Source organism: Salmo salar, chromosome ssa28 (assembly GCF_905237065.1).
Source record: "Salmo salar chromosome ssa28, Ssal_v3.1, whole genome shotgun sequence".
Taxonomy (NCBI): Eukaryota; Metazoa; Chordata; class Actinopteri; order Salmoniformes; family Salmonidae; genus Salmo; species Salmo salar.
The window spans coordinates 16,101,448-16,127,044 of record NC_059469.1 but is presented as its reverse complement, the minus strand read 5'-3'; the positions used below and the strand labels follow the sequence as shown (position 1 = coordinate 16,127,044).

At 44.1% G+C, this 25,597-nt stretch overlaps 1 protein-coding gene across 2 annotated transcripts; it reads right to left on the bottom strand.

Moving 5' to 3' along the window:
* Nucleotides 1-517: 517 nt before the first annotated feature.
* Nucleotides 518-12,405, bottom strand: mosmo (modulator of smoothened). 2 transcript variants are annotated; one of them, NM_001141219.1, is given in 3 exon segments: nucleotides 518-1,381; nucleotides 2,395-2,607; nucleotides 11,550-11,673. In NM_001141219.1, coding segments are annotated over 3 exon segments (504 nt in total). In that variant the 5' UTR covers nucleotides 11,656-11,673; the 3' UTR covers nucleotides 518-1,196.
* Between the last annotated feature and the right edge of the window lie 13,192 nt (nucleotides 12,406-25,597).

Here is a 25,597-nt window from a genome sequence, read left to right as displayed (position 1 = left end):
TCAGAAAATCCCAATTTTTGTCACATCCTGATCTGTTTCACCTGTCTTGTGCTTGTATCCAGCCCCTCCAGGTGTCGCCCATCTTCCCCATTATCCCCTGTGCATTTATACCTGTGTTTTCTGTTTGTCTGTTGCCAGTGCGTCTTGTCTCGTCAAGCCTACCAACGTGTTTTTCCCATACTCCTGTTTCTCTCTCTCTACCCCGTTTTTCTTGTTTTTCCAGTTTTGACCTCTCTGCCTGCCCTGACCCTGCCTGCCGTTCTGTACCTTACCGGCTCTGCCCTGGATTACTGACCTCTGCCTGCCCTTGACCTGTCGTCTGCCTGCCAGGTTTTGTTAATAAACATCTGTGATTCGAACTGTGCATCTGGGTCTTATCCTGAGTTGTGATAATTGTGGCATGTCCAATGTCATGTTGGTCCGACTTAAAGATTTTAACCCACTTAACATCCCCAACTTTCCCCAAGTGTTCACAACCAATGTAAAGCCCTAATAACATTTGTTGCTTTGACAAAGTGATTTCTGAAGATGTATTATTTATTTCATTTGATTAGTGATTCATGTCCCTCAGGTTTAAGGTCAACCCTGTTACGTCAACTGAACTCTCGTTTAAATATGGTGAAATGATTCCTTTTTAAAATATTTTTTTTTCAAAAGGAGTTGGAAAAACATGTTTGTTATGATGTTAAAACGTGCTTTTTATGACAAAATGTTAAAATTAGGTGAAATAAAAAGTTAACACTACCCGAAAAGGCACTCTATTCGTGGAACAAAACTTCTGTGTTCACTGATCTGTGTCCATTTCTATGACCACAGACAGACTAGTGCCTACTACCTGTCCTATAGGACCAGGGCTAGGGGCTGTAGAGAACACCTGTCATCCAAAGGTGCATTAGAGAGTTCCACAAACACAGAGAAAGTGTTTCTCACAGTTCCTCTTTTTCCCTTCCAGGCATCCATTTTCAAACGTCAGGTCTAGCAAATACCTCCGAAGGCGTTTCTCTTAGTGTAAAGGATGTCACGCTGCTTGCTTAGCCAGTACCACTTCCTCCCGATTCGGCCCGTGCCTGGCGTGAACTCAGGACGTCTGCCTTACAAACACATGTAGCGCCCTCCTCAAGCGTCTTAACCGATCGCGCCACCTCAAAAGCTAGCTAATGAGGCGACGCAAGCGGGACACTTAAGTGTCCAATATGTCACCCAGGCAGGCAGACCTTTCCTGCAAACAGCAGTCCCACTATAGTGAAAAATATAGATAGAACAAAGAGTACATATGAGGACCCCACCACAGTGTTGTTGGGTAGTTTATAAGGTTGACCCCCGACCTCATCGATGTAAAATCCTATAGGAAATATCAGAGCCGCCATACAAAACAGGATCACTGTGGAGGAGAGAGAAAACATTTTACAAACACAGTCGTCTTAAAAACACTATTCACACTGCATAGAATTTAGGGAGCAATATCTCTTACAACATTGAAAAAATAGGCAGCATCAGTGTAAACAACGTCAGGCTAAATTCTACATTGCGTTTTCATGGGCACTGAAGCCTGATCTAAGTGACATACTGTATATCAGCTTATCATGTAGTGTGACTAGTCTGAATACCTAAAATCACACAGTTATGTCTAGTCATTATGATCAATAACTCCCAGAATAAACTAATTCAGACATAACTCACAACTCTTATATCAAAATAGACCATAGATTTTAAATATATATATATATATATATCTTTACACCTGAGCGCTCAACAAAATCAATTTACATTGTCATATTACATTGTCATTACTTAATTATTATACCTCAAGGTTATTTTTGCCCAATAATGATTCAGCTAAAATAACCTCTCGAAGTATAATAATAACAAAGAATGTTATTTCGTCATATCCCTTGGACCACTAAAATCCCTCCTACTGGTTTTAGGTCTGCTAATAGCAGCCCCATGGTCTCTTTCCCTCTTAAAATAGCACCAGACCCATTTACTGTAGCCTACGTGTTCAAGGAGCCACTCAGCACAGCCACAGTTTCCACACAAAAGCTTTTCCTAAAATGAAACCCAAGTGACATTCATCTCAAATCAATTCGCTAACATCCATTAGTGATATAACAACAATCTTAAGGTGCTTTGAAGCTGTAGGCCAACTAATGGTTATGCCTCAAATGACCCTGGCCTATTCCCTAGTCTGTACGACTTTAACCAGAGCCCACATAGGGGATAATGGGGGATTATGTCTGGCCCCACTCATGAATGAAAGGGTGACTTAGTGTTGGCTATGTTTCTGTATTTATCATATTGTGGTTTTTGTCTCTTTGCCGTCACTGTAAACAAGAACTGGTTCTCCATTGACCTGCCTGGTTGAATAACCGTTAAATAAGTCAAAATGAAACATACTCCCAGTGAAGGCAATCCAGCGGGCGTAACGAGTGGCTTCACGGTACCAGTGTGATAACACTAGCAGGCCGCAGGTCACCGTGAGGGAGATGATGCCCAGGATGATGAAGAAGAGGGTGGTGACCCACTCTGGGGGCAGCCGCGGGGGGATACAGGTCCGGTCACGTCCGTGGATGGTCTGGCACTGCCGCACCAGGCCTACCGTCAGGGAACCTAGAGACAGAGACAGAGAGAGAGAGAGAGAGAGAGAGAGAGACAGATCAGTCAGGGTTAGATCACACATGACCAGCAGTCCCGCTGTCAGAGCACCTACAGAGAGAGTGCTTAATCACATAGACACACAGAGGGAGAGTATCTTTCATCACACACAGAGCATACTCTCGCTGGTCAACTGTGCTGTCCCACCACAAGATGTACACATTGTTTTATTAGAAGAAGCATAACCCATAGCAGCAGATTGCATCAGTTATGAAATATCCCTCATCTGGTGATGGTGTCCCCATTAGATAAGCTAAGATCTGTATGAGGCATGACGGCATTACATCACGTCTGGACTAATGACCTCCCTGGTGACACCGGTTTCCACTTCCAGTCCCCTGTGACCACACAAAGTACAGCTCAAGGAGGGTTGGTATAATAACAAGGCTGAAGAGTGGGACTCCTAGGCCCTGAACCAATGCCAGGGGTCCCTGAGGAATCAATCAATGGCCTAAGACTCAGATGGCTCAGGACCAGAGCCCCTGACACCACAGAGAGAGATGAGATAAAGGAGAGAGAGAAAAGAGAGAGTGAAGAGAGGCCTTACATCAGAAAGTAACTCACTGCCAAACTGCCTCTCCTCTCCTGCCCCAAAGCCTGGTGGGTCCAATTATGTCAGTTAGTTAGGCCTGCTGAAGACATAACGCTTTCGACAACAACATGATCATATACGAACTCCACCCTTCCTGTCTGTCCCTGACCCAACACAGAATACAGTGTCAAGAAAAAGTATGTGAACCCTTTGGAATTACCTGGATTTCTGAATAAATTGGTCATAAAATTTGATCTGATCTTCATCTTAGTCCCCAAAATAGACAAACACAGTGTGTTAAACTAATAACACACATATTATTGGATTTTTCGTGTCTATATTGAATACATCATTTAAACATTCACAGTGTAGGTTAGAAAAAGTATGTGAACCTCTAGGCTAATGACTTCTCCAAAAGCTAATTGGAGTCAGGAGTCAGCTGATCTGGAGTCCAATCAATGAGGCGAGATTGGAGACGTTGGTTAGAGCTGTCCTGCCCTATACAAAACACTTACAAAATGTGAGTTTGCTATTCACAAGAAGCATTGCCTGATGTGAACCATGCCTCGAACAAAAGAGATCTCAGAAGACCTAAGATTAAGAAGAATTGTTGGCTTGCATAAAGCTGGAAAGGGTTACAAAAGTATCTCTAAAAGCCTGGATGTTCATCTGTCCACTGTTGCTACTCTCCCTAGGAGTGACCGTCCTGCAAAGATGACTGCAAGAGCATAGCGCATAATGCTCAATGAGGTTAAGAAGAATCCTAAAGACTTACAGAAATCTATAAAACATGCTAGCATCTCTGTTGACGAGACTACGATACCTAAAACACTAAACAAGAATGGTGTTCATGGGAGGACGCCACGGAAGAAGCCACTGCTGTCCAAAAAAAACATTGCTGCACGTCTGAATTTTGCAAAAGAGCACCTGGATGTTCCACAGCGCTTCTGGCAAAAATATTCTGTGGACAGATGAAACAACTTGAGTTGTTTGGAAGGAGCACACATCACTATGTGTTGGGATAAAATGGCACAGCACACTGCCATCAAAACCTCATCCCAACTGTAAAGTATGGTGGAGTGAGCATCATGGTTTGGGGCTGCTTTGCTGCCTCAGGGCCTGGACAGCTTGCTATCATCGACGGAAAAATGAATGAAATTCATTTTGCAGGAGAATGTAAGGCTATCTGTCCGCCAATTTACGCTCAACAGAAGTTAGGTGATGCAACAGGGCAACGACGCAAAACACAGTAAGTAAAAGTAAAATCAACAACAGAACGGCTTCAACAGAAGAAAATACGCCTTCTGGAGTGGCCCAGTCAGAGTCCTGACCTCAACCCGATTTATAATGCTCTGGCATGACCTCGAGAGCGGTTCACACCAGACATCCTAAGAATATTGCTGAACTGAAACAGTTTTGTAAAGATGAACGGTCCAAAATTCCACCTGACCGTTGTACAGGTCTGATCCGCAACTACAGAAAACGTTTGGTTGAGTTTATTGCTGCCAAAGGAGGGTCAACCAGTTAATCAATCCAAGGGTTCACATACTTTTTCCACCCTGCACTGTGAATGTTTACACGGTGTGTTCTATAAAGACATGAAAACGTATGATTGATTGTGTGTTATTAGTTTAAGCAAACTGTGTTAATCTATTGTTGTGACTTAAAGATCAGATCAAATTTATTGACCAATTTATGCAGAAATCCAGGTAATTACAAATGGTTCACATACTTTTTCTTGCCACTGTATGTCAACTCAGCAACACTCAACCCCCTCGTCAGCGATTAAGGACAATTCACCAGTATAGATTTTTATGAGAGAAATGTAAAATGAAATAATTTTTTCTCGCTCTAAGTCTCTCATGAAGCGAGCAGTTTGCCAGCACCTTGTGACTTCCAGAGGCTCGGGACGGAGCGGAGAGAGGAACAGAGGCTCGGGACGGAGCGGAGAGAGGAACAGAGGCTCGGGACGGAGCGGAGAGAGGAACAGAGGCTCGGGACGGAGCGGAGAGAGGAACAGAGACTCGGGCAGAGCGGAGAGAGGAACAGAGGCTCGGGACGGAGCGGAGAGAGGCACAGAGGCTCGGGACGGAGCGGAGAGAGGAACAGAGGCTCGGACGGAGCGGAGAGAGGAACAGAGGCTCGGGACGGAGCGGAGAGAGGAACAGAGGCTCGGGACGGAGCGGAGAGAGGAACAGAGGCTCGGGACGGAGCGGAGAGAGGAACAGAGGCTCGGTACGGAGCGGAGAGAGGAACAGAGGATCGGGACGGAGCGGAGAGAGGAACAGAGGCTCGGGACGGAGCGGTGTGAGAAACAGAGGCTCGGGACAGAGCGGAGACAAGAACAGAGGCTCGGGACGGAGCGGAGAGAGGAACAGAGGATCGGGATGGAGCGGAGAGAGGAACAGAGGATCGGGACGGAGCGGAGAGAGGAACAGAGGCTCGGGACGGAGCGGAGAGAGGAACAGAGGCTCGGGACAGAGCGGAGAGAGGAACAGAGGCTCGGGACGGAGCGGAGAGAGGAACAGAGGCTCGGGACGGAGCGGAGAGAGGAACAGAGGCTCGGGACGGAGCGGAGAGAGGAACAGAGGATCGGGACGGAGCGGAGAGAGGAACAGAGGCTAGGGACGGAGCGGAGAGAGGAACAGAGGCTCGGGACAGAGCGGAGACGAGAACAGAGGCTCGGGACGGAGCGGAGAGAGGAACAGAGGATCGGGACGGAGCGGAGAGAGGAACAGAGGATCGGGACGGAGCGGAGAGAGGAACAGAGGCTCGGGACGGAGCGGAGAGAGGAACAGAGGCTCGGGACGGAGCGGAGAGAGGAACAGAGGCTCGGGACGGAGCGGAGCGGAGCGGAGAGAGGAACAGAGGATCGGGACGGAGCGGAGAGAGGAACAGAGGCTCGGGACGGAGCGGAGAGAGGAACAGAGGATCGGGACGGAGCGGAGAGAGGAACAGAGGCTCGGGACGGAGCGGAGAGAGGAACAGAGGCTCGGGACGGAGTGGAGAGAGGAACAGAGGCTCGGGACAGAGGGGAGAGAGGAACAGAGGCTCGGGACGGAGCGGAGAGAGGAACAGAGGCTCGGGACGGAGCGGAGAGAGGAACAGAGGCTCGGGACGGAGCGGAGAGAGGAACAGAGGCTCGGGACGGAGCGGAGAGAGGAACAGAGGCTCGGGACGGAGCGGAGAGAGGAACAGAGGATCGGGACGGAGCGGAGAGAGGAACAGAGGCTCGGGACGGAGCGGAGAGAGGAACAGAGGCTCGGGACGGAGCGGAGCGAGGAACAGAGGCTCGGGACGGAGTCGGAGAGAGGAACAGAGGATCGGGACGGAGCGGAGAGAGGAACAGAGGCTCGGGACGGAGCGGAGAGAGGAACAGAGGATCGGGATGGAGCGGAGAGAGGACCAGAGGCTCGGGACGGAGCGGAGCGGAGAGAGGAACAGAGGCTCGGGACGGAGCGGAGAGAGGAACAGAGGCTCGGGACGGAGCGGAGAGAGGAACAGAGGCTCGGGACTGAGCGGAGAAAGGTACAGAGGATCGGGACGGAGAGGAACAGAGGCTCGGGACGGAGCGGAGCGGAGAGAGGAACAGAGGATCGGGACGGAGCGGAGAGAGGAACAGAGGCTCGGGACGGAGCGGAGAGAGGAACAGAGGCTCGGGACGGAGCGGAGAGAGGAACAGAGGATCGGGACCGAGCGGAGAGAGGAACAGAGGATGGAGAAAGAGAGGTTAGAGGAGAGAAGAACAGAGGATGGAGAAAGAGAGGTTAGAGGAGAGAGGAACTAAGGCTGGAGAAATAGCAGAGAGAGGAACAGTGGCCTTGGCACAACCATTTTTTATCTATTGGATTAGAGAGATGGATGGAGATGAATTTAGTAATTGGACAGATCGGTCCAGTCCTGCTGAGACTAACAAATACCCCATTATGGCTCTGAAACAAGAACATACTGTACATCACTAAAGAGGGGAGGGGAGGGAGAGAATGAGTATGGACCAATATGATGAGCATCCCTTAAAGGTTTAAGGACATAGTATACTGCCCTTGATGTGAGTATGCTGGCAAGGATTGGAACTTTGTCCTTAGATGCCAGCACTGAGGCTTAGTAATAGCAATTTAGTGATTTGCCATTCGGTGTTCAGTATGTAAAGCACAGGAGGCTCCTGAGGGGAGGACGGCTCATAATAATGGCTTAAATGGAGTGAATGGAATGTTATCAAACACAGAAAGCATCTGTTTGATGTATTCTATATTCCATTTATTCAGTTCCAGCCATTACTATAAGAACATCCTCCCTAATTAAGGTGCCACCAGCCACCTGTGATGTCGAGACACACTTTGGCCTACTGTAAATGTATGTAATGTTGACCACAGCTGTTATGCCATGGCTATGGACACGGCATCCTAATGTATATAATTAATCATTACTAAACCAAACTAATGTGTCATGTTTCCTCATTCATTATAGTGGTCCAGTTTGCTTCCCAATGACCAGAATCACAAATGAATGGAAGACTAATGATATATGAACAACCCTGATACAGCTCATGTTATAGTACAGAGATCATGTTATAGGAGAGATCATGAGATCATACAGATCATGTTAAGTACAGAGATCATGTTATAGGAGAGATCATGAGATCATACAGATCATGTTATAGTACCGGACAGAGATCTGAGTGGAAAACTTCCCATCAATGGTGTTTTTTTAACTTTAGCTGGTTTGTTTTGAAGATAAACCCTTTCATTAGTTTAGATACAGTTGAAGTCGGAAGTTTACATATGTTTAGGGTTGGAGTCATTAAAACTCATTTTTTAAACCACTCCACAAATTTCTTGTTAACAAACTATAGTTTGGCAAGTCGGTTAATTTTTCCAACAATTGTTTCAACAATTGTAATTTTTCCAACAATTGTTTACAGACAGATTATTTCACTTATAATTCACTGTATCATAATTCCAGTGGGTCAGAAGTTTACATACACTAAGTTGACTGTGCCTTTAAACAGCTTGGAAAATTCCAGAAAATAATGTCATGGCTTTAGAAGCTTCTGATAGGCTAATTGACATCATTTGAGTCAATGTGGATGTATTTCAAGGCCTACCTTCAAACTCACTGCCTCTTTGCTTGACATCATGGGAAAATCAAAAGAAATCAGCCAAGACCTCACCAAAAATCTTGTAGACCTCCACAAGTCTGGTTCATCCTTGGGAGCAATTTCCAAACGCCTGAAGGTACCACGTTCATCTGTACAAACAATAGTACGCAAGTATAAACACCATGGGACCACGCAGCCGTCATACCGCTCAGGAAGGAGACGCGTTCTGTCTCCTAGAGATGAACGTACTTTGGTGCGAAAAGTGCAAATCAATCCCAGAACAACAGCAAAGGACCTTATGAAGATGCTGGAGGAAACAGGTACAAAAGTATCTATATCCACAGTAAAACGAGTCCTATATCGACATAACTTAAAAGGCCTCTCAGCAAGGAAGAAGCCACTGCTCCAAAACCGCCATAAAAAAAGACAGACTATGGTTTGCAACTGCACGTGGGGACAAAGATCGTACTTTTTGGTCCTCTGGTCTGATCAAAAATAGAACAAAAATAGAACTGTTTGGCCATAATGACCATCAATATGGGATGCTTGCAAGCTGAAGAACACCATCCAAATCGTGAAGTACGGGGGTGGCAGCATCATATTGTGGCATAATGAGGAAGGAAAATGATGTGGATATATTGGAGCAACATCTCAAGACATCAGTCAGGAAGTTAAAGCTTGGTTGCAAATGGGTCTTCCAAATGGACAATGACCCCAAGCATACTTCCAAAGTTGTGGCAAAATGGCTTAAGGACAACAAAGTCAAGGTATTGGAGTGGCCATCACAAAGCCCTGACCTCAATCCTATAGAAAATTTGTGGGCAGACCTGAAAAAGCGTGTGCGAACAAGGAAGCTACAAACCTGACTCAGTTACACCAGCTCTGTCAAGAGGAATGGGCCAAAATTCACCCAACTTATTGTGGGAAGCTTGTGGAAGGCTACCCAAAACGTTTGACCCAAGTTAAACAATTTAAAGGCAATGCTACCAAATACTAATTGAGTGTACGTAAAATTCTGACCCACTGGGAATGTGATGAAATAAATAAAAGCTGAAATAAATCATTCTCTCTACTATTATTCTAACTATATCCTGTATCATGACACAATATTTTCCTCCTCTCTAGCAAACTTACACACCCATTCCATAGCTTGTCAATGATCTAAATGCTACTTTTTGTTCCTTGGCACTCTTGGAGACCATTTCTAATTCTTGGGACTGTTTTAGATGTGTAACACATCAGGCTTGTCTGATAGCCAGGGCTTTGAGACACAGGGAGGTGTGTGTGACTGCGTGTGATTGTGGGCCAATGTCTGTATTTAGTCAACACTTCCCCATGCAGCCCCCTGCTGCTACAGACTTCACTACAGAATACCTGCATAACAACCAGGAGGCACGTTAGTATAACTCACACACCTCTATAAACTTGTTCAAAGCTTCACCTCCTGGATAACTACTTAGAGAGGACAGAGGTTTGCTGTAAACAAATAAACCATAATGCTAACTTTCCAGAATAAAGTTCAGGTGATGAGAGACTTTTGGGTTTATTATAACATTTTCCAATCTGATGATGTCATTGTCAACATCTGTTTATCTGTGAGCAATGAGCATCAACATCTGTTTATCTGTGAGCAATGAGCATCAACATCTGTTTATCTGTGAGCAATGAGCATCAACATCTGTTTATCTGTGAGCAATGAGCATCAACATCTGGGTGCTGCCAAAATACTAGACTGGCAAATGAACTTAATTGTCAGGAACAACTAGGTCTATGCATTTATCCATTTCACATGAACAAAACAATATGTTTGGACCTCAGATACACAAACAGGGCCTTCCAGTCAAGGCAATTTCCTTGATAATTGAGTTGTGAGTGCTTCATCTGAAAGAATTCTACCTCCCAGCGGACCTCATCAGGAAAGACTCCACACATCTCCATTTACAAACAATGCTTCTCTCCACCTGGTAATTACTAGCAGGCAAATTAGGCTGGAACAAAAGGCTTTTAACCCTGCTTGATTTCATACCTTCTCTGTTGTGTGGGATGAAAGGAGGAAGTATCACAAGGGAAGTCAAGTCAAGCGTGTTTCTGTTCCTTCTTTGCATTGTATGTTCTACCTGAATGCTAATGGCCTGTTGTAACAGTGTAATGTAGGCTATAAATTGTACATTTTCAGGTTTGTATAAATTCTCAATGTGCTGAGCACATAAGACAGTTATAACATTGTTATAACCATGTTTTAAAACCTCAGATTCATTATGTGATGTTGGTGGTCTTGTGGGAGGGAAGTGGGATATTATATCTAGTTTGGTCCTTCCTATGTTTGAATTCTTTGTCCCGGTGTACATGATGTACAAAAAAATTAAAAGTATGATCACAAATGATACCGTTAAAATCTAAACACAGGACTCAATAAGTTACATCTCTGTCCTGGTGCCTACCGCACAACAACAAGGGGGAAATGCCACCTATCCCCGTCGTTTATGCAGTAGGCCACAGCATGGAACTACAATCTGCTGACTACAGCTGTAGCTAAAGGTCACCAGCTCATTCCAAGTAGCCTGTTTTGTAGCTGTACAACAACAACAAAGCAGTAGCCTACCTTTACTCCTGCACTTCACTTTACCATGTCCTCAGACTGGTGACTGTTGATTAAATACAAATGCCTCCGTCTGTGTCAGATGCATATAACAGACAGAGAGTGAGTGGAGAGCTGAACAGACCTCCAAGGGCATAGCTGGATAAGTGGCACTCACTTCACATCGCTCAGTCTGACACACTATTTGTCAACGGAGGTGAGTTGGTAGCTGGTACAGGAAGGCATATATGCCTTGAAGGGACATGGGGTATAGGAGCATGTTGGGGTGGAAAAGTAGAGGGCAGATCATTTATCAGCAGCTGTTTTTTTGGAGAGTGATGATGTGGATGTAGGGAGAAAGAGAGCAGGAATGCTATAAGTGTAACACAACATTTAGAAGGTCTTAGATGAGGCCTCAGTACATTCTGAAGCTCCCTTGACCTGTCAAGAGAAAGGACACCACAATGCCAAAGTGTTACATTTGGAAAAGTGTGACTGACGCAGTAGAGTGGAAAGAGAATGATTCAAAAGGTTTGGCCAATGTGAAGTGAATTTCTAGAAGAATAGTGTGTCAATGCACATTATTGACAGTCAGCTGTAGCAGCCTAGACACCAATGGTAGACAGATGGTGTGTGCATGGCTGTCAAGTAAATACGTCAATTAAGTTAAATGAGCTCACCTAACTTACCAGCTGCATCTCCTGTGTTGATCCAGTCCGGATTGGCAATACTGGCGATAGCAAAGATATCTGCTGCTAGGAAGAGACATCCTGATATGACGGTGAGTTTATCCATTTCTCAGACGTGGATGCTCTCTTCTCCTTTATATTGAGTCAAAGAGGAAAGTCTCCTCTATCTCGCCCCCTCCAAGGGCAGATAGGACAAAAGAGATTCAGGCATGGATTTCAACGTCCCATATCAATGTTTTGGTTATGCCCAGTGGATGTATTGTCATCGTCCTCTTGGTTGAAGGGCAAGCCTCTCATCTTTACGCGGCAGTCCTGGTGTAGGATTTATGCAAAGCCGTTTCCGTTCATTGCCTTATAACTATCGACTATGGCCCTGGCTATGAACGCCCACTGTTTCACCCACTACCATAGCTCAGTATTGCAACAGGGTAGCTTATGGTGTCCCGAAAATATATTTGAAAGATGAGTTGAAGGAAAACTCAAAAGTTCCGCGACAATTTTCGCCGAAATGATGTTATTTAAGAGATGCTTGCAAGAGTGCATATTATACCGCTTCTTTCCTGTGTCCGTTTATCTTCTCCATCTGAGATGTCTTCATTGCAAACAAATGAAAATTCCATAAAATACATATCTTGTATGCAATGGTCAGATTTCATAATCTGCCAATACTCCCTTCAATAGAAATACCGTTGTTTGTCCCTCCTGTAATGCCCGTCAGATGTATCCATTCGAGGTTATAATGTAGCCTGTAATGCCCGTCAGATGTATCCATTCGAGGTTATAATGTAGCCTAGCAATGTAGTGAAGGGGGAATCAGCTCAATGGAATCAGCGGTAACAAAACTCGCTGTTCTCTGGCAATGTGAAACAAGCGACATTAAGATCACGTGATCATTCGGCAAAATGTCTAAATAAAAGTCCCCCTGAAAAAAATGTAACACGACTGTTTGTCACGGTCGTGGTATGAATGAGACCAAAGCGCAGTGTGTGTATTGTTCCACATCTTTAAATAACTGTGAAACTATGCAAGACATACAATAAACTAATAAACAAAAACAACAAACCGTGACGAAGAGGTGCAACATACACTAACTCAAAATAATTTCCCACAAACATTAGTGGGAAAAACAACAACTTAAATATGATCCCCAATTAGAGACAATGATGACCCGCTGCCTCTAATTGGGAATCATACGCAAACCCCAACCTAGAAAAAAGAACCTAGAACACAACATAGAACATTTAAACTAGACAAAAACACAAACATAGAAAAAAGAACCTAGAACACAACATAGAAAATTCTAACTAGACAAAAACCCAACATAGAAAAAAGAAACTAGAACCAACATAGAAATAAATAAACTAGACCAAACTCCCCAGTCACGCCCTGACCTACTCTACCATAGAAAAATACAAGCTCTCTATGGTCAGGACGTGATGCTCCCCCCACCCCCTCCCAAAAGGTGCGGACTCCGGCCGCAAAACCTGAAACCAAAAGGGAGGGTTAGGGGGGGTGTCTAATGTTGGTGGCAGCTTTGGTGCAGGACGAAGAACCCTCTCATCCTGTGAACTCACCAGCATTGGTGGAGGCTCTGGGCTGCCGACCGTCGCTGGAGGCCCGTACCGCGGACTGTGGGCCCTCTCAGGAGGCTCCGGACTGTGGGCCCTCTCAGGAGACTCCGGACTGTGGGCCCTCTCAGGAGGCTCCGGACTGTGGGCCCTCTCAGGAGACTCCGGACTGTGGGCCCTCTCAGGAGGCTCCGGATTGTGGACCCTCTCAGGAGGCTCCGGATTGTGGGCCCTCTCAGGATGCTCCGGACTGTGGACCGTCTCAGGAGGCTCCGGACTGTGGACCGTCTCAGAAGGCTCCGGGCTGTGGACCGTCATTGGAGGTTCCGGACTGTGGACCGTCGTTGGAGGTTCCGGACTGTGGACCGTCGTTGGAGGTTCCGGACGGGGAACTGTCACTGGAAGCTCCGGACTGGCGACTGTCGCCGGAAGCTCTGGACTGGGGACTGTCGCCGGACTGGGCAGGCGCACTGGAGGCCTAGTGCGTGGAGCCGGGACAGGTGGCACCAGACTGGTGACACAAACTTCAGGGCGAGTGCGAGGAGCAGGCACAGGACGTACTAGACTGGGGAGGCGCCCTGGAGGCTTGATGCGTGGGACCGGTACAGGTGGCACCGGATTAGTGACACGCACCTCAGGGAGAGTGCGAGGAGGAGGCACAGGACATACCTGACTGGGAACACGCATTTCAGGGAGAGTGCGGGGAGCAGGCACAGGACGTACTGAGCTGTGGAGGCGCACTGGAGACCTGGTGCGTAGAACCGGTGCAGGATATACTGGACCGTGAAGGCGCACTGGAGGTCTGGAGCGTAGAGCTGGCACAACCCGTCCTGGCTGAATGCTCACTTTAGCTCGGCAAGTGCGGGGCGCTGGCAGAGGACACATTGGGCTGTGAAGGCGCACTGGCGACACAGTGCGTAGAGCTGGTGCAGGATATCCTGGACCGAGGAGACGCACCGGAGACCAGGAGCGCTGAGCCGGCACAACCCGTCCTGGCTGAATGCTCACTTTAGCCCGGCAAATGTGGGGAGCCGGCAACGAGCGCGGGCTGTGAATGCGCACTGGAGATACGGTGCGCATCACCGCTTAACATGGTGCCTGTCTGGTCACACGCTCCCCACGGTAAGCACGGGGAGTTGGCTCAGGTCTCAACCCTGACTCTGCCAATCTCCCCATGTGCCCCCCCAAAAACATTTTTGGAGCTGCCTCTCGGGCTTCCGTCGTTGCCGTGCTAGTTCCTCGTATTGTCGCCGTTCCTCTCTCACTATCTCCGCCTGCTTCCATGGCAGGGTCTTGTCCCCTGCCATTACCTCCTCCCAGGCCCAGGATGTCCTCCACTCTCTTCTCTCCCGGGCCCAGGATCCCTGCTCCTCCTGGGCACGCTGCTTGTTCCTTTGGTGGTGGGAGAGTCATATGAGGTCCCAGGGTAGAGCTGGTAGAGCATGGTGTTTGCATGGTGTTTGCAACGCCAGGGTTGTGGGTTCGATTCCCACAGGGGACCAGTACGGATTTTTTTTTTTAATGAAATGTATGCATTCCCTACTGTAAGTCGCTCTGGATAAGAGCATCTGCTAAATGACTAAAATGTATGAATGAGACCAAAGCACAGCGTGTGTATCGTTCCACATCTTTATTTAACTGTGAAACTATGCAAGGCATACAATAAACTAATAAACAAAAACAACAAACTGTGACGAAGAGGTGCAACATACACTAAGTCAAAATAATCTCCCACAAACACTAGTTGTCACGTCCTGACCATACAAAGCTTTTATTTTCTATGGTAGAGTAGGTCAGGGCGTGACAGGGGGTTTTGTCTAGTTTAAATTTTCTATGTTGGGTGGTTCTAGTTTCTGTATTTCTATGTTGTTGTTTTTTGGGATGATCTCCAATTAGAGGCAGCTGGTCATCGTTGTCTCTAATTGGGGATTATATTTAAATAGTTGTTTTTCCCACTAGGTTTTGTGGGAGATTATTTTGAGTTAGTGTATGTTGCACCTCTTCGTCACAGTTTGTTGTTTTGTTTATTAGTTTATTTGAATGTCTTGCATAGTTACACAGTTATAATAAAATGTGGAACGATACACACACACTGCGTCTTGGTCTCCTTCATCATATGACAAACGTGACACTAGTGGGAAAAACAACAACTTAAATATGATCCCCAATTAGAGACAACGATGACCTGCTGCCTCTAATTGGGAATCATAAGCAAACCCCAACCTAGAAAATAGAAACTAGAACAAACATATAAATAAACTAGACCAAACCCCCCAGTCACGCCCTGACCTACTCTACCATAGAAAAATACAAGCTCTCTATGGTCAGGACGTGACACTGTTACAGGATGTTTTTCTGATTTATAGTTTAAAGTGACTTAAACATGTATTTATTAATAAAAACAACTAACAATTTATTAACGAAATAAATAAACAAATATGTATTTTCTGTGTATATTTTTTACTATAATGATACAACAATAACATCACTGTTGCTGGAAGTTTTAATCGTTTTAAACAATTTTTTATTTTTATTTTATTTCACCTTTATTTAACCAGAACAAGTTCTCATTTACAACTGCGACCTGGCCAAGATAAAGCAAAGCAGTGCGACACAAACAACAACACAGAGTTACACATGGAATAAACAAGCGTACAGTCAATAACACAATAAAAAAAATCTACATATAGTGTGTGCAAATGAGGTAAGATTAGGGAGGTAAGGCAATAAATAGGCCATATTGGCGAAGTAATTACAATTTAGCAACTAAACACTGGAGTGATAGATGTGCAGAAGATGAATGTGCAAGTAGAGATACTAGGGTGCAAAGCAGCAAAAAAAAAAAAATTTGGGGATGAGGTAGTTGGATGGGCTATTTACAGATGGGCTATGTACAGGTGCAATGATCTGTGAGCTGCTCTGACAGCTGATGCTTAAAGTTAGTGAGGGAGATATAAGTCTCCAGCTTCAGTGATTTTTGCGATCTGTTCCAGGAATTGGCAGCAGAGAACTGGAAGGAAAGATGGCCAAAGAGTAATAGGCTTTGGGGGTGACCAGTGAAATATACCTGCTGGAGCGCGTGCTACGGGTGGGTGCTGCTATGGTGACCAGTGAGCTGAGATAAGGCGGGGCTTTACCTAGCAAAGACTTATAGATGACCTGGAGCCAGTGGGTTTGGTGACAAATATGAAGCGAGGGCCAGCCAACGAGAGCATACAGGTCGCAGTGGTGGGTAGCATATGAGGCTTTGGTGACAAAACGGATGGCACTGTGATAGACTGCATCCAATTTGCTGAGTAGAGTGTTGGAGAATATTTTGAAAATGACATCGCCAACGAATTCTCACAAGGGACCCTGATCTGCGCCCCCTGTTTTTCCTTATTTTCTTCATGCGAATGACAGGGATTTGGGCCAAGTCCGTGAGCAACATTATGTCATTTGCGTCAGACTTATTAAAGAAAAAATCTTTGTCCAGTTCGAGGTGAGTAATCGCAGTTATCCCTTCCAGTCTGAAATGCTGCGCTCACTATCCAGCATGCGGCCCACAGTCAAGACAGAGGACTTGTTCAAGGTCTGGAAGTTCACAGAGGATTTTGGACAGAGGGCTGAGAGGTCCTGGTCAGCAGGGGCTTCACTACTCCTTACCCAGTCTCTCCTCTCAAGCCCCATTCGTACAACCTCCTGTCAAATAGTACAGTATTACAACACTAGAACCTTGGACTTTTTCGACTAACCTGTATTGGCAAGAATGAAGGAGCATTTTAACTTCATGCATATCCTTTCCCTGTGATCAAAAAGTATTTTTCTTTCTTTGCCATCCTGCACTTTTACAGTGAGTACATAGCTCATTATTGAGTGGGAGAGGTGTTTAAATTTCCGTATTTCCCCGTACAAGAGCCCTTTTCTATTTCTGGATTTGAACATTGAAAATAACGACAGACACTATCATATTGTTCCTATACTGTTAATATTGCTGTCTCTCTGTGTAGTTGGGTATATAATAGTTGGTATATCGGTTCAGTAATATTGAAGTCAGTTCTGGTCCCAGAGGGGTTCTCAATGCTGTTACACATAGCCATGATAACCAAGTTACCATGAATAAATTAATTCTGTATACATGAATTCTTAATTAAATTAATAGAATAAATTAATTATTCTCTGAATAAAACCTGAATAAGAAAATAACAAGATGTGCTTGTCATGATTTTACTTTAACTTTACATTATACCTACCCTGTATTATACAGTAGCAGATCTCTCGTTAATACAGTGCATTTGGAAAGTATTCAGACCCCTTGACCTTTTCCACATTTTGCTATGTTACAACCTTATTCTAAAATTGATTAAATCATTTTTTCCCCTCATTAATCTACACACAATATCCCATAATGACAAAGCAAAAACGGGTGTTTAGAAATATCACATTTACATTAGTATTTAGACCCTTTACTTAGTACTTTGTTGAAGCATCTTTGGCAGCGATTACAGCCTCGAGTCTTCTCGGGTATGACACTACAAGCTTGGCACACCTGTATTTGGGGAGTTTCTCCCATTCTTCTCTGCAGATCCTCTCAAGCTCTGTCAGTTTGGATGGGGAGTGTCGCTGCATGGCGATTTTCAGATCTCTCCAGAGATTGCTGGGCCACTCAAAGACATTAATTCCAGAAGCCACTCCTGCGTTGTCTTGGCTGTGTGCTTAGGGTCGTTGTCCTGTTGGAAGGTAAACTTTTGCCCCAGTCTGAGGTCCTGAGCGCTCTGGAGCAGGTTTTCATCAAGGATCACTAAGTACTTTGATCTGTTCATCTTTCCCTCGATCCTGACTGGTCTCCCAGTCCCTGCCGCTGAAAAACATCCCCACAGTATGATGCTGCCACCACCATGCTTCACTGTAGGGATTGTGCCAGGTTTCCTCCAGACGTGACAATTGGCATTTAGGCCAAAGAGTTCAATCTTGGTTTCATCAGATCAGAGAATCTTGTTTCTCATGGTCTGAGAATCCTTTAGGTGCCTTTTGGCAAACTCCAAGCGGGCTGTCATGTGCCTTTTACTGAAGAGTGGCTTCCGTCTGGCCACTACCATAAAGGCCTGATTGGTGGAGTACTGCAGAGATGGTTGTCCTTCTGGAAGGTTCTCCCATCTCCACATTGGAACTCGAGCTGTTAGAGTGACCATCAGGTTCTTGGTCCCCTCCCTGACCAAGGCCCTTCTCCCCTGATTGCTCAGTTTGGCCAGGCGGCCAGCTCTAGGAAGAGTTTTGGTGGTTCCAAACTTCTTCCATTTAAGAATTATGGAGACCACTGTGTTCTTGGGGACCTTCAATGCTGCAGAATGTTTTGGTACCCTTTCTCATATCTGTGCCTGGACACAATCCTGTCTCAGAGCTCTACAGACCTCATGGCTTAGTTTTTGCTCTGACATGCACTGTCAACTGTGAGACCTTATATAGATAGGTGTGTGCCTTTCCAAATCATGTCCAATCAATCGAATTTACTACAGGTAGACTCCAATCAAGTTGTAGAAACATCTCAAGGATGATCAACGGAAACAAGAGGCACCTGATCTCAATTTCAAGTCTCATAGCAAAGGGTCTGAATACTTATGTAAATAAGGTATTTTTGTTTTTAATTTTTAATACATTTGCTAAAATTTCTAAAAACATGTTTTTGCTTTGTTATTACAGGGTAATGGGCGTAGAATTATGAGGGGAAAAATAATGTAATACATTTTAGAATAAGGCTGTAACGTAACGAAATGTGGAAAAAGGGAAGGGGTCTGAATACTTCCCGAATGCACTGTACAGACTACACCCTTCCCTTATTTCAACCAACATTTCTGTCCACAACTTTTGAATCAAGTAATAATTAAACAGATATATGTGCTGCCTGTCCAATTGATGTAAACTTTCCACCCAAATATAAATTTGAAAAAGAAAAGACCTTCACAGTATGTCTGTTGTTTTAACAACATAATAACAGTATAATGTTATTCGTGTCTATAATAGTCAACAACAGCGATAATAACAGTTTATAGCAGTGTAACATAACTGTTTATAACAATGTACAGCACATCTACCAATGCAAGGATGCATTTCAAGATCATAAACTATTTTGTTTCTGAATCTTCTGAATCAATTTTTAACATTGTTGTATAATTAACATTTTGATGTCCGCTTATTAACATAACGCTGATTACGTTTTTGAACATGTACTGATTGCATATTTTATTTCATTTACCCAACTTGGCAGAGTACGTTTATAACCACTAGAACGTAAAAATATGCCTCAATACCTCCTAAAATAGCATGAACATGAGAGGGTAGGATCAGAGAAACAGAACGCATCTTGAAACATGCAAAATACACAACTTTTTGTGATCTTGTGTTCAAGTAAACGAATTACTTTTATTTTTGCGCGATTTGGACCTGTTAGTGATGCTAAATGCTGCTGATTTCACGGAGCTTTGTTCTCAAATGTTTAGCAAACCTCAGCTCTCGCTAGATTCTGTTCAACTCCGTCACACAAAGGTCAGAGGTTGCATCCATCACCCAATGGTTGCGTGCGACGTCATCGACTGTGTAATAAACTGACAGATTCAATGAGCACATTCCTATGCATATGCCGCGTTCAAAACAACTGGGAACTCGGAAATCTCCGACTTCCAACTTCAGTTTATTCAAGACAACTGGGAACTAAGGAAAAAATTTGCTCCGACTGGAAAAAACAGTTTTGAACTGTCATTCAACTCGGAATACCAAATAGGATAAATAACAATGAGGTAGTTCGGTGTGCTATTTACAGATCAGCTGCTCTGACAGCTGATGCTTAAAGTTAGAACAAACAAACCAAACTATGCTACCTTTTATCTCTGGGACCCTCAGGATGACAAATCAGAGCAATATTTCTGAATGTAAGAACATTCTTTTCCTTCAGAGGTGAATCTATCAAACCAGTTGCCGTGATAAAAGTGTTTTGTTCTTGTGCACTCTCCTCAAACAATAACATGGTATTTTTTCACGGTAATAGCTACTGTAAATTGGAAAATGCAGTTAGATTAACAACCATTTAAGCTTTCTGCCCATAATAAAATCAAATCAAATTTCAAAATAATATTGAAGCATATAAGACATGGCTTTGTCCTGGAAAGTTGGCTGTTACTTGCAACGTCATTCTAGTCACATTAGCACACGTTAGCAATAGAGGTCGACCGATTAATCGGAATGGCCGATTAATTAGGGCCGATTTCAAGTTTTCATAAAAATCGGTAATCAGTATTTTTGGCCACCAATTTGCCGATTTAATTTTTTTATTAAATTTTTTGATTTTATTATTATTTATTTTTTTACACCTTTATTTATCTAGGCAAGTCAGATTAACAACAAATTCTTATTTTCAATGACGGCCTAGGAATGGGGGTTAACTGCCTTGTTCAGGGGGGATTAGTTTTTTCAACCTTCGGTTACTAGTCCTACGCTCTAACCACCTGCCTTATATTGCACTCCACGAGGAGCCTGCATGGCAGGCTGACTACCTGTTATGCGAGGGCAGCAAGAAGCCAAGGTAAGTTGCTAGCTAGCATTAAACTTATCTTATAAAAAACTATCAATCTTAACATAATCACTAGTAAACTACACATGGTTGATGATATTACTAGTTTATCTAACGTGTCCTGCGTTGCATATAATCGATGCGGTGCCTGTTAATTTCTCATCGAATCACAGCCTACTTCGACAAACGGGTGATGATTTAACAAGCGCATTTGCGAAAAAAGCACTGTCGTTGCACCAATGTACCTAACCATAAACATCAATGCCTTTCTTTAAAATCAATACACAAGTATATATTTTTAAACCTGCAAATTTAGTTAATATTGCCTGCTAACATGAAATTAAGTCACATCTCTAGCGTTCATTGCACGCAGAGTCAGGGTATATGCAACAGTTTGGGCCGCCTGGCTCATTGCGAACTAATTTGCCAGAATTTTACGTAATTATGACATAACATTGAAGGTTGTGCAATGTAACAGGAATATTTAGACTTAGGGATGCCACCCGTTAGATAAAATACGGAACGGTTCCGTATTTCACTGAAAGAAAAAACTTGTTTTCGAGATGATAGTTTCCGGATTCGACCATATTAATGACCAAAGGCTCGTATTTCTGTGTGTTATTATATTATAATTAAGTCTATGATTTGATATTTGATAGAGCAGTCTGACTGAGCGATGGTAGGCAGCAGCAGGCTCGTAAGCATTCATTCAAACAGCACCTTCGTGCGTTTTGCCAGCAGCTCTTCGCTGTGCTTCAAGCATTGCGCTGTTTATGACTTCAAGCCGGGTGGGTATAATTTGTGGAACGTTCCAACAGGAATCTATTCCAAAAACTTCGTAAATAACAAGGTTGCCAAAAAACAACGCATACAAAGTTGTATAGCGGCAGAATAAGATACCAGGTAGGGAGGGGTCTATTTCATTGCGTTTTTCACTCATCATGTTTATTCCGAAAAATGTCTGTCCTCACTCTGGTTGCCTATGGACAAACATTAAGAATAAACTACGTGGTGAGTCGATGCCTATTCTGCAGCTAGTTAGCTAGGTTTGTATGCGTTGTTGGTTGGCAACCTTTTACTTTACGTTTTTTGGAACAGATTGCTGTTGGAACGTTCCACAAATTATACCCACCCCTTCAAGCCTATCAACTCCCAAGATTAGGCTGGTGTAACCGATGTGAAATGGCTAGCTAGTTAGCGGGTGCGCGCTAATAACGTTTCAAACGTCACTCGCTCTGAGACTTGGAGTAGTTGTTCCCCTTGCTCTACATGAGTCACGCTGCTTCGAGGGTGGCTGTTGTCGATGTGTTCCTGGTTCGAGCCCAGGTAGGAGCGAGGAGAGGGACGGAAGCTATACTGTTACACTGGCAATACTAAAGTGCCTAAGAACATCCAATAGTCAAAGGTATATGAAATACAAATGGTATAGAGAGAAATAGTCCTATAATTCCTATAATAACTACAACCTAAAACTTCTTACCTGGGAATATTGAAGACTCATGTTAAAAGGAACCACCAGCTTTCATATGTTCTCATGTTCTGAGCAAGGAACTTAAACGTTAGCTTTCTTACATGGCACATATTGCACTTTTACTTTCTTCTCCAACACTTTGTTTTTGCATTATTTAAACCAAATTGAACATGTTTCATTATTTATTTTAGGCTAAATAGATTTTATTGATGTATTATATTATGTTAAAATAAGTGTTCATTCAGTATTGTTGTAATTGTCATTATTACAAATAAAAAAATTTAAAAAACGGCTGATTAATCGGTATCGGCTTTTTTGGTCATCCAATAATCGGTATCGGCGTTCAAAAATCATATTCGGTCGACCTCTAGTTAGCAACAACCGTCCCGGTTTAGGGACACCGATCCCGTAGTATGGAGTTGGTCCACCCGTTGCTGCGAAAACAGCCTCCACTCTTCTGGGAAGGCTTTTCACTAGATGCTGGAACATTGCTGCGGGGACTTGCTTCCATTCACCTCACAAGAGCATTAGTGAGGTCTGGCGCTGATGTTGGGCGATTAGGCCTGGCTTACAGTTGGCGTTCCAATTCATCCCAAAGGCGTTTGATGGGGTTGAGGTCAGTGCTCTGTGCAGGTCAGTCAAGTTCTTCCACACAGATCTCAACACACCATTTCTGTATGGACCTTGCTTTGTGCATGGGGCATTGTCATGCTGAAACAGGAAAGGGCCTTTCTCAAACAGTTGCCACAAAGTTGGAAACACAGAATTGTCTAGAATATCACTGTATACTGTAGCGTTAAGATTTCCCTTAACTGGAAGTAAGGGTCCTAGCCTGAACCATGAAAAACAGCCCCAGATCATTATTCCTCCTCCACCAAACTTTACAGTTTGCACTATGCATTGGGGCCTTTCAGAACAGGTGTATATATATATATATATATATATATATATATATACTGAGATCATGTGACAGATCATGTGACACTTAGATTGCACACAGGTGGACTTTATTTAACTAATTATGTGACTTCTGAAGGTAATTGGTTGCACCAGATCTTATTTAGGGGCTTCATAGCAAAGGGGGTGAATACATATGCACGCACCACTTTTCCATTTTTTATTTTATGAAACAAGTTCTTTTTTTCATTTCACTTCACCAATTTGGACTATTTTGTGTATGTCCATTACATGAAATCCAAATAAAAATCAATTTAATTTACAGGTTGTAATGCAACAAAATAGTAAAAACGCTAAGGGGGATGAATACTTTTGAAGGCACTGTATGTGAATTTGGTTGGGTCGCCCAAAAAATTACATATTGCAGCTTCAAGTCCTTATTGATTTGGACACCGAGGAACTTGAAGCTCTGGACCCGCTCCACTGCAACCTCGTCGATGTGGATGGGGGCGTCCTTACTCACGCTGGCCCCGGAAAGCGAGACCACCCAGTCCCCTGGATCGGTGGGGAACCTCATGCATGGCTTGGTGTTGTTTTTTTAAAGCGTTCATAAAATGCATTGAGTTTGTCTGGTAAAGAAGCATCATTAGGCATATTACAGCTGGGCCATCCTTTGTAATCTGTAATGGACTGTAGCTCCTGCCACATGCGACGGGTGTCTGAGCCTGTGTAATAGGATTCCACCATGTTCCTATATTGAACTTTTGCTTGTTTGATGGCTCTGCGGAGGTCGTAGCAGGACTTCTTGTACTTGTTCGTGTTCTCAGCCGTAGCCTCTGGGTTGGCTGCGATAGCCCTGTGTGCGGTAGCCCTGTCCTTTAGCTTAGCGCCAACCTTAGTGTTAATCCAGGGCTTTTGATTGGGGAAGCAGCAAACCTTCACTGTGGGGACAACGTCAGCGATGCATTTCCTATCGAAGCCAGTGACAGAGGTGGTTAGCTCATCGATGCTATCGGCGGAGTCCCGGAACATAGTCCATTCAGCAGTCCTGTAGCATAGCCGCCAATTCCTTATAATTTGTCCTTGTCATAAAGAGTTTAATTTTGAAGATAACATATTCACTTAGACACTCACTTGGCGAAGGCTGCAGGACTGAAAACCATTGAATACAACAACCATGTGTCTGTTGCTAACAAATAAGTCATGGGTGGTAACTACAATTCACTCGAAAGGCAAGGCACATTGGGTGAAAAGAATTTGAAAAAGTAGGCTGTTTTATTTTCAGCCACAATTGTGACCGATGAGAATAAGCAGTGCTCTGCCTATAATTAACAATAAGTTATGCCTATTCCCCAGCCACAACATGTACAGTTGAAGTCAGAAGTTTACATACACGATAGCCAAATACATTTTACATTTACATTTTAGTCATTTAGCAGAAGCTCTTATCCAGAGCAACTTACAGTAGTGAATGCATATATTTCATGCATTTTTTTTTTTTGTACTTAAACTCAGTTTTTCACAATTCCTGACATTTAATCCTAGTAAAAAACTGTCTTAGGTCAGTTAGGATCACCACTTTATTTTAAGAATATGAAATGTCAGAATAATAGTAGAGAGAATTATTTATTTCAGCTTTTATTTCTTTCATCACATTCCCAGTGGGTCAGAAGTTTACATACACTCAATTAGTATTTGGTAGCATTGCCTTTAAATTGTTTAACTTGGGTCAAACGTTGCAGGTAGCCTTCCACAAGCTTCCCACAATAAGTTGGGTGAATTTTGGCCCATTCCTCCTGACAGAGCTGGTGTAACTGAGTCAGGTTTGTATGCCTCCTTGCTCGCACACACTTTTTCAGTTCTGCCCACAAATTTTCTATAGGGTTGAGGTCAGGGTTTGTGATGGCCACTCCAATACCTTGACTTTGTTGTCCTTAAGCCATTTTGCCACAACTTTGGAAGTATGCTTGGGGTCATTGTCCATTTGGAAGACCCATTTGTGACCAAGCTTTAACTTCCTGACTGATGTCTTGAGATGTTGCTCCAATATATCCACATAACTTTCCTTGCTCATGATGCCATCTATTTTGTGAAGTGCACCAGTCCCTCCTGCAGCAAAGCACCCCCACAACATGATGCTGCCACCCCCGTGCTTCACGGTTGGGACGGTGTTCTTCAGCTTGCAAGCGTCCCCCTTTTTCCTCCAAACATAACGATGGTCATTATGGCCAAACAGTTCTATTTTTGTTTCATCAGACCATAGGACATTTCTCCAAAAAGTACGATCTTTGTCCCCACGTGCAGTTGCAAACCGTAGTCTGGCTTTTTTATGGCGGTTTTGGAGCAGTGGCTTCTTCCTTGCTGAGCGGCCTTTCAGGTTATGTCGATATAAGACTTGTTTTACTGTGGATATAGATACTTTTGTACCCATTTCCTCCAACATCTTCACAAGGTCCTTTGCTGTTGTTCTGGGATTGATTTGCACTTTTTGCACCAAGGTATGTTCATCTCTGGGAGACAGAATGCGTCTCCTTCCTGAGTGGTATGACGGCTGTGTGGGCCCATGGTG

Bases quoted from the DNA above. Each gene is read 5' to 3' on its own strand.
- mosmo (XM_014178889.2), bottom strand. From the start codon at position 11,655: ATGGATAAACTCACCGTCATATCAGGATGTCTCTTCCTAGCAGCAGAT. The intron at 2,608-11,540 runs GTGAGCTCATTT...CTCTGTCTCTAG, and splicing joins AGATGCAGCTGGTAAGTTAG to GTTCCCTGACGGTAGGCCTG. The intron at 1,382-2,394 runs GTATGTTTCATT...TCTCCTCCACAG, and splicing joins CTGGATTGCCTTCACTGGGA to TGATCCTGTTTTGTATGGCG.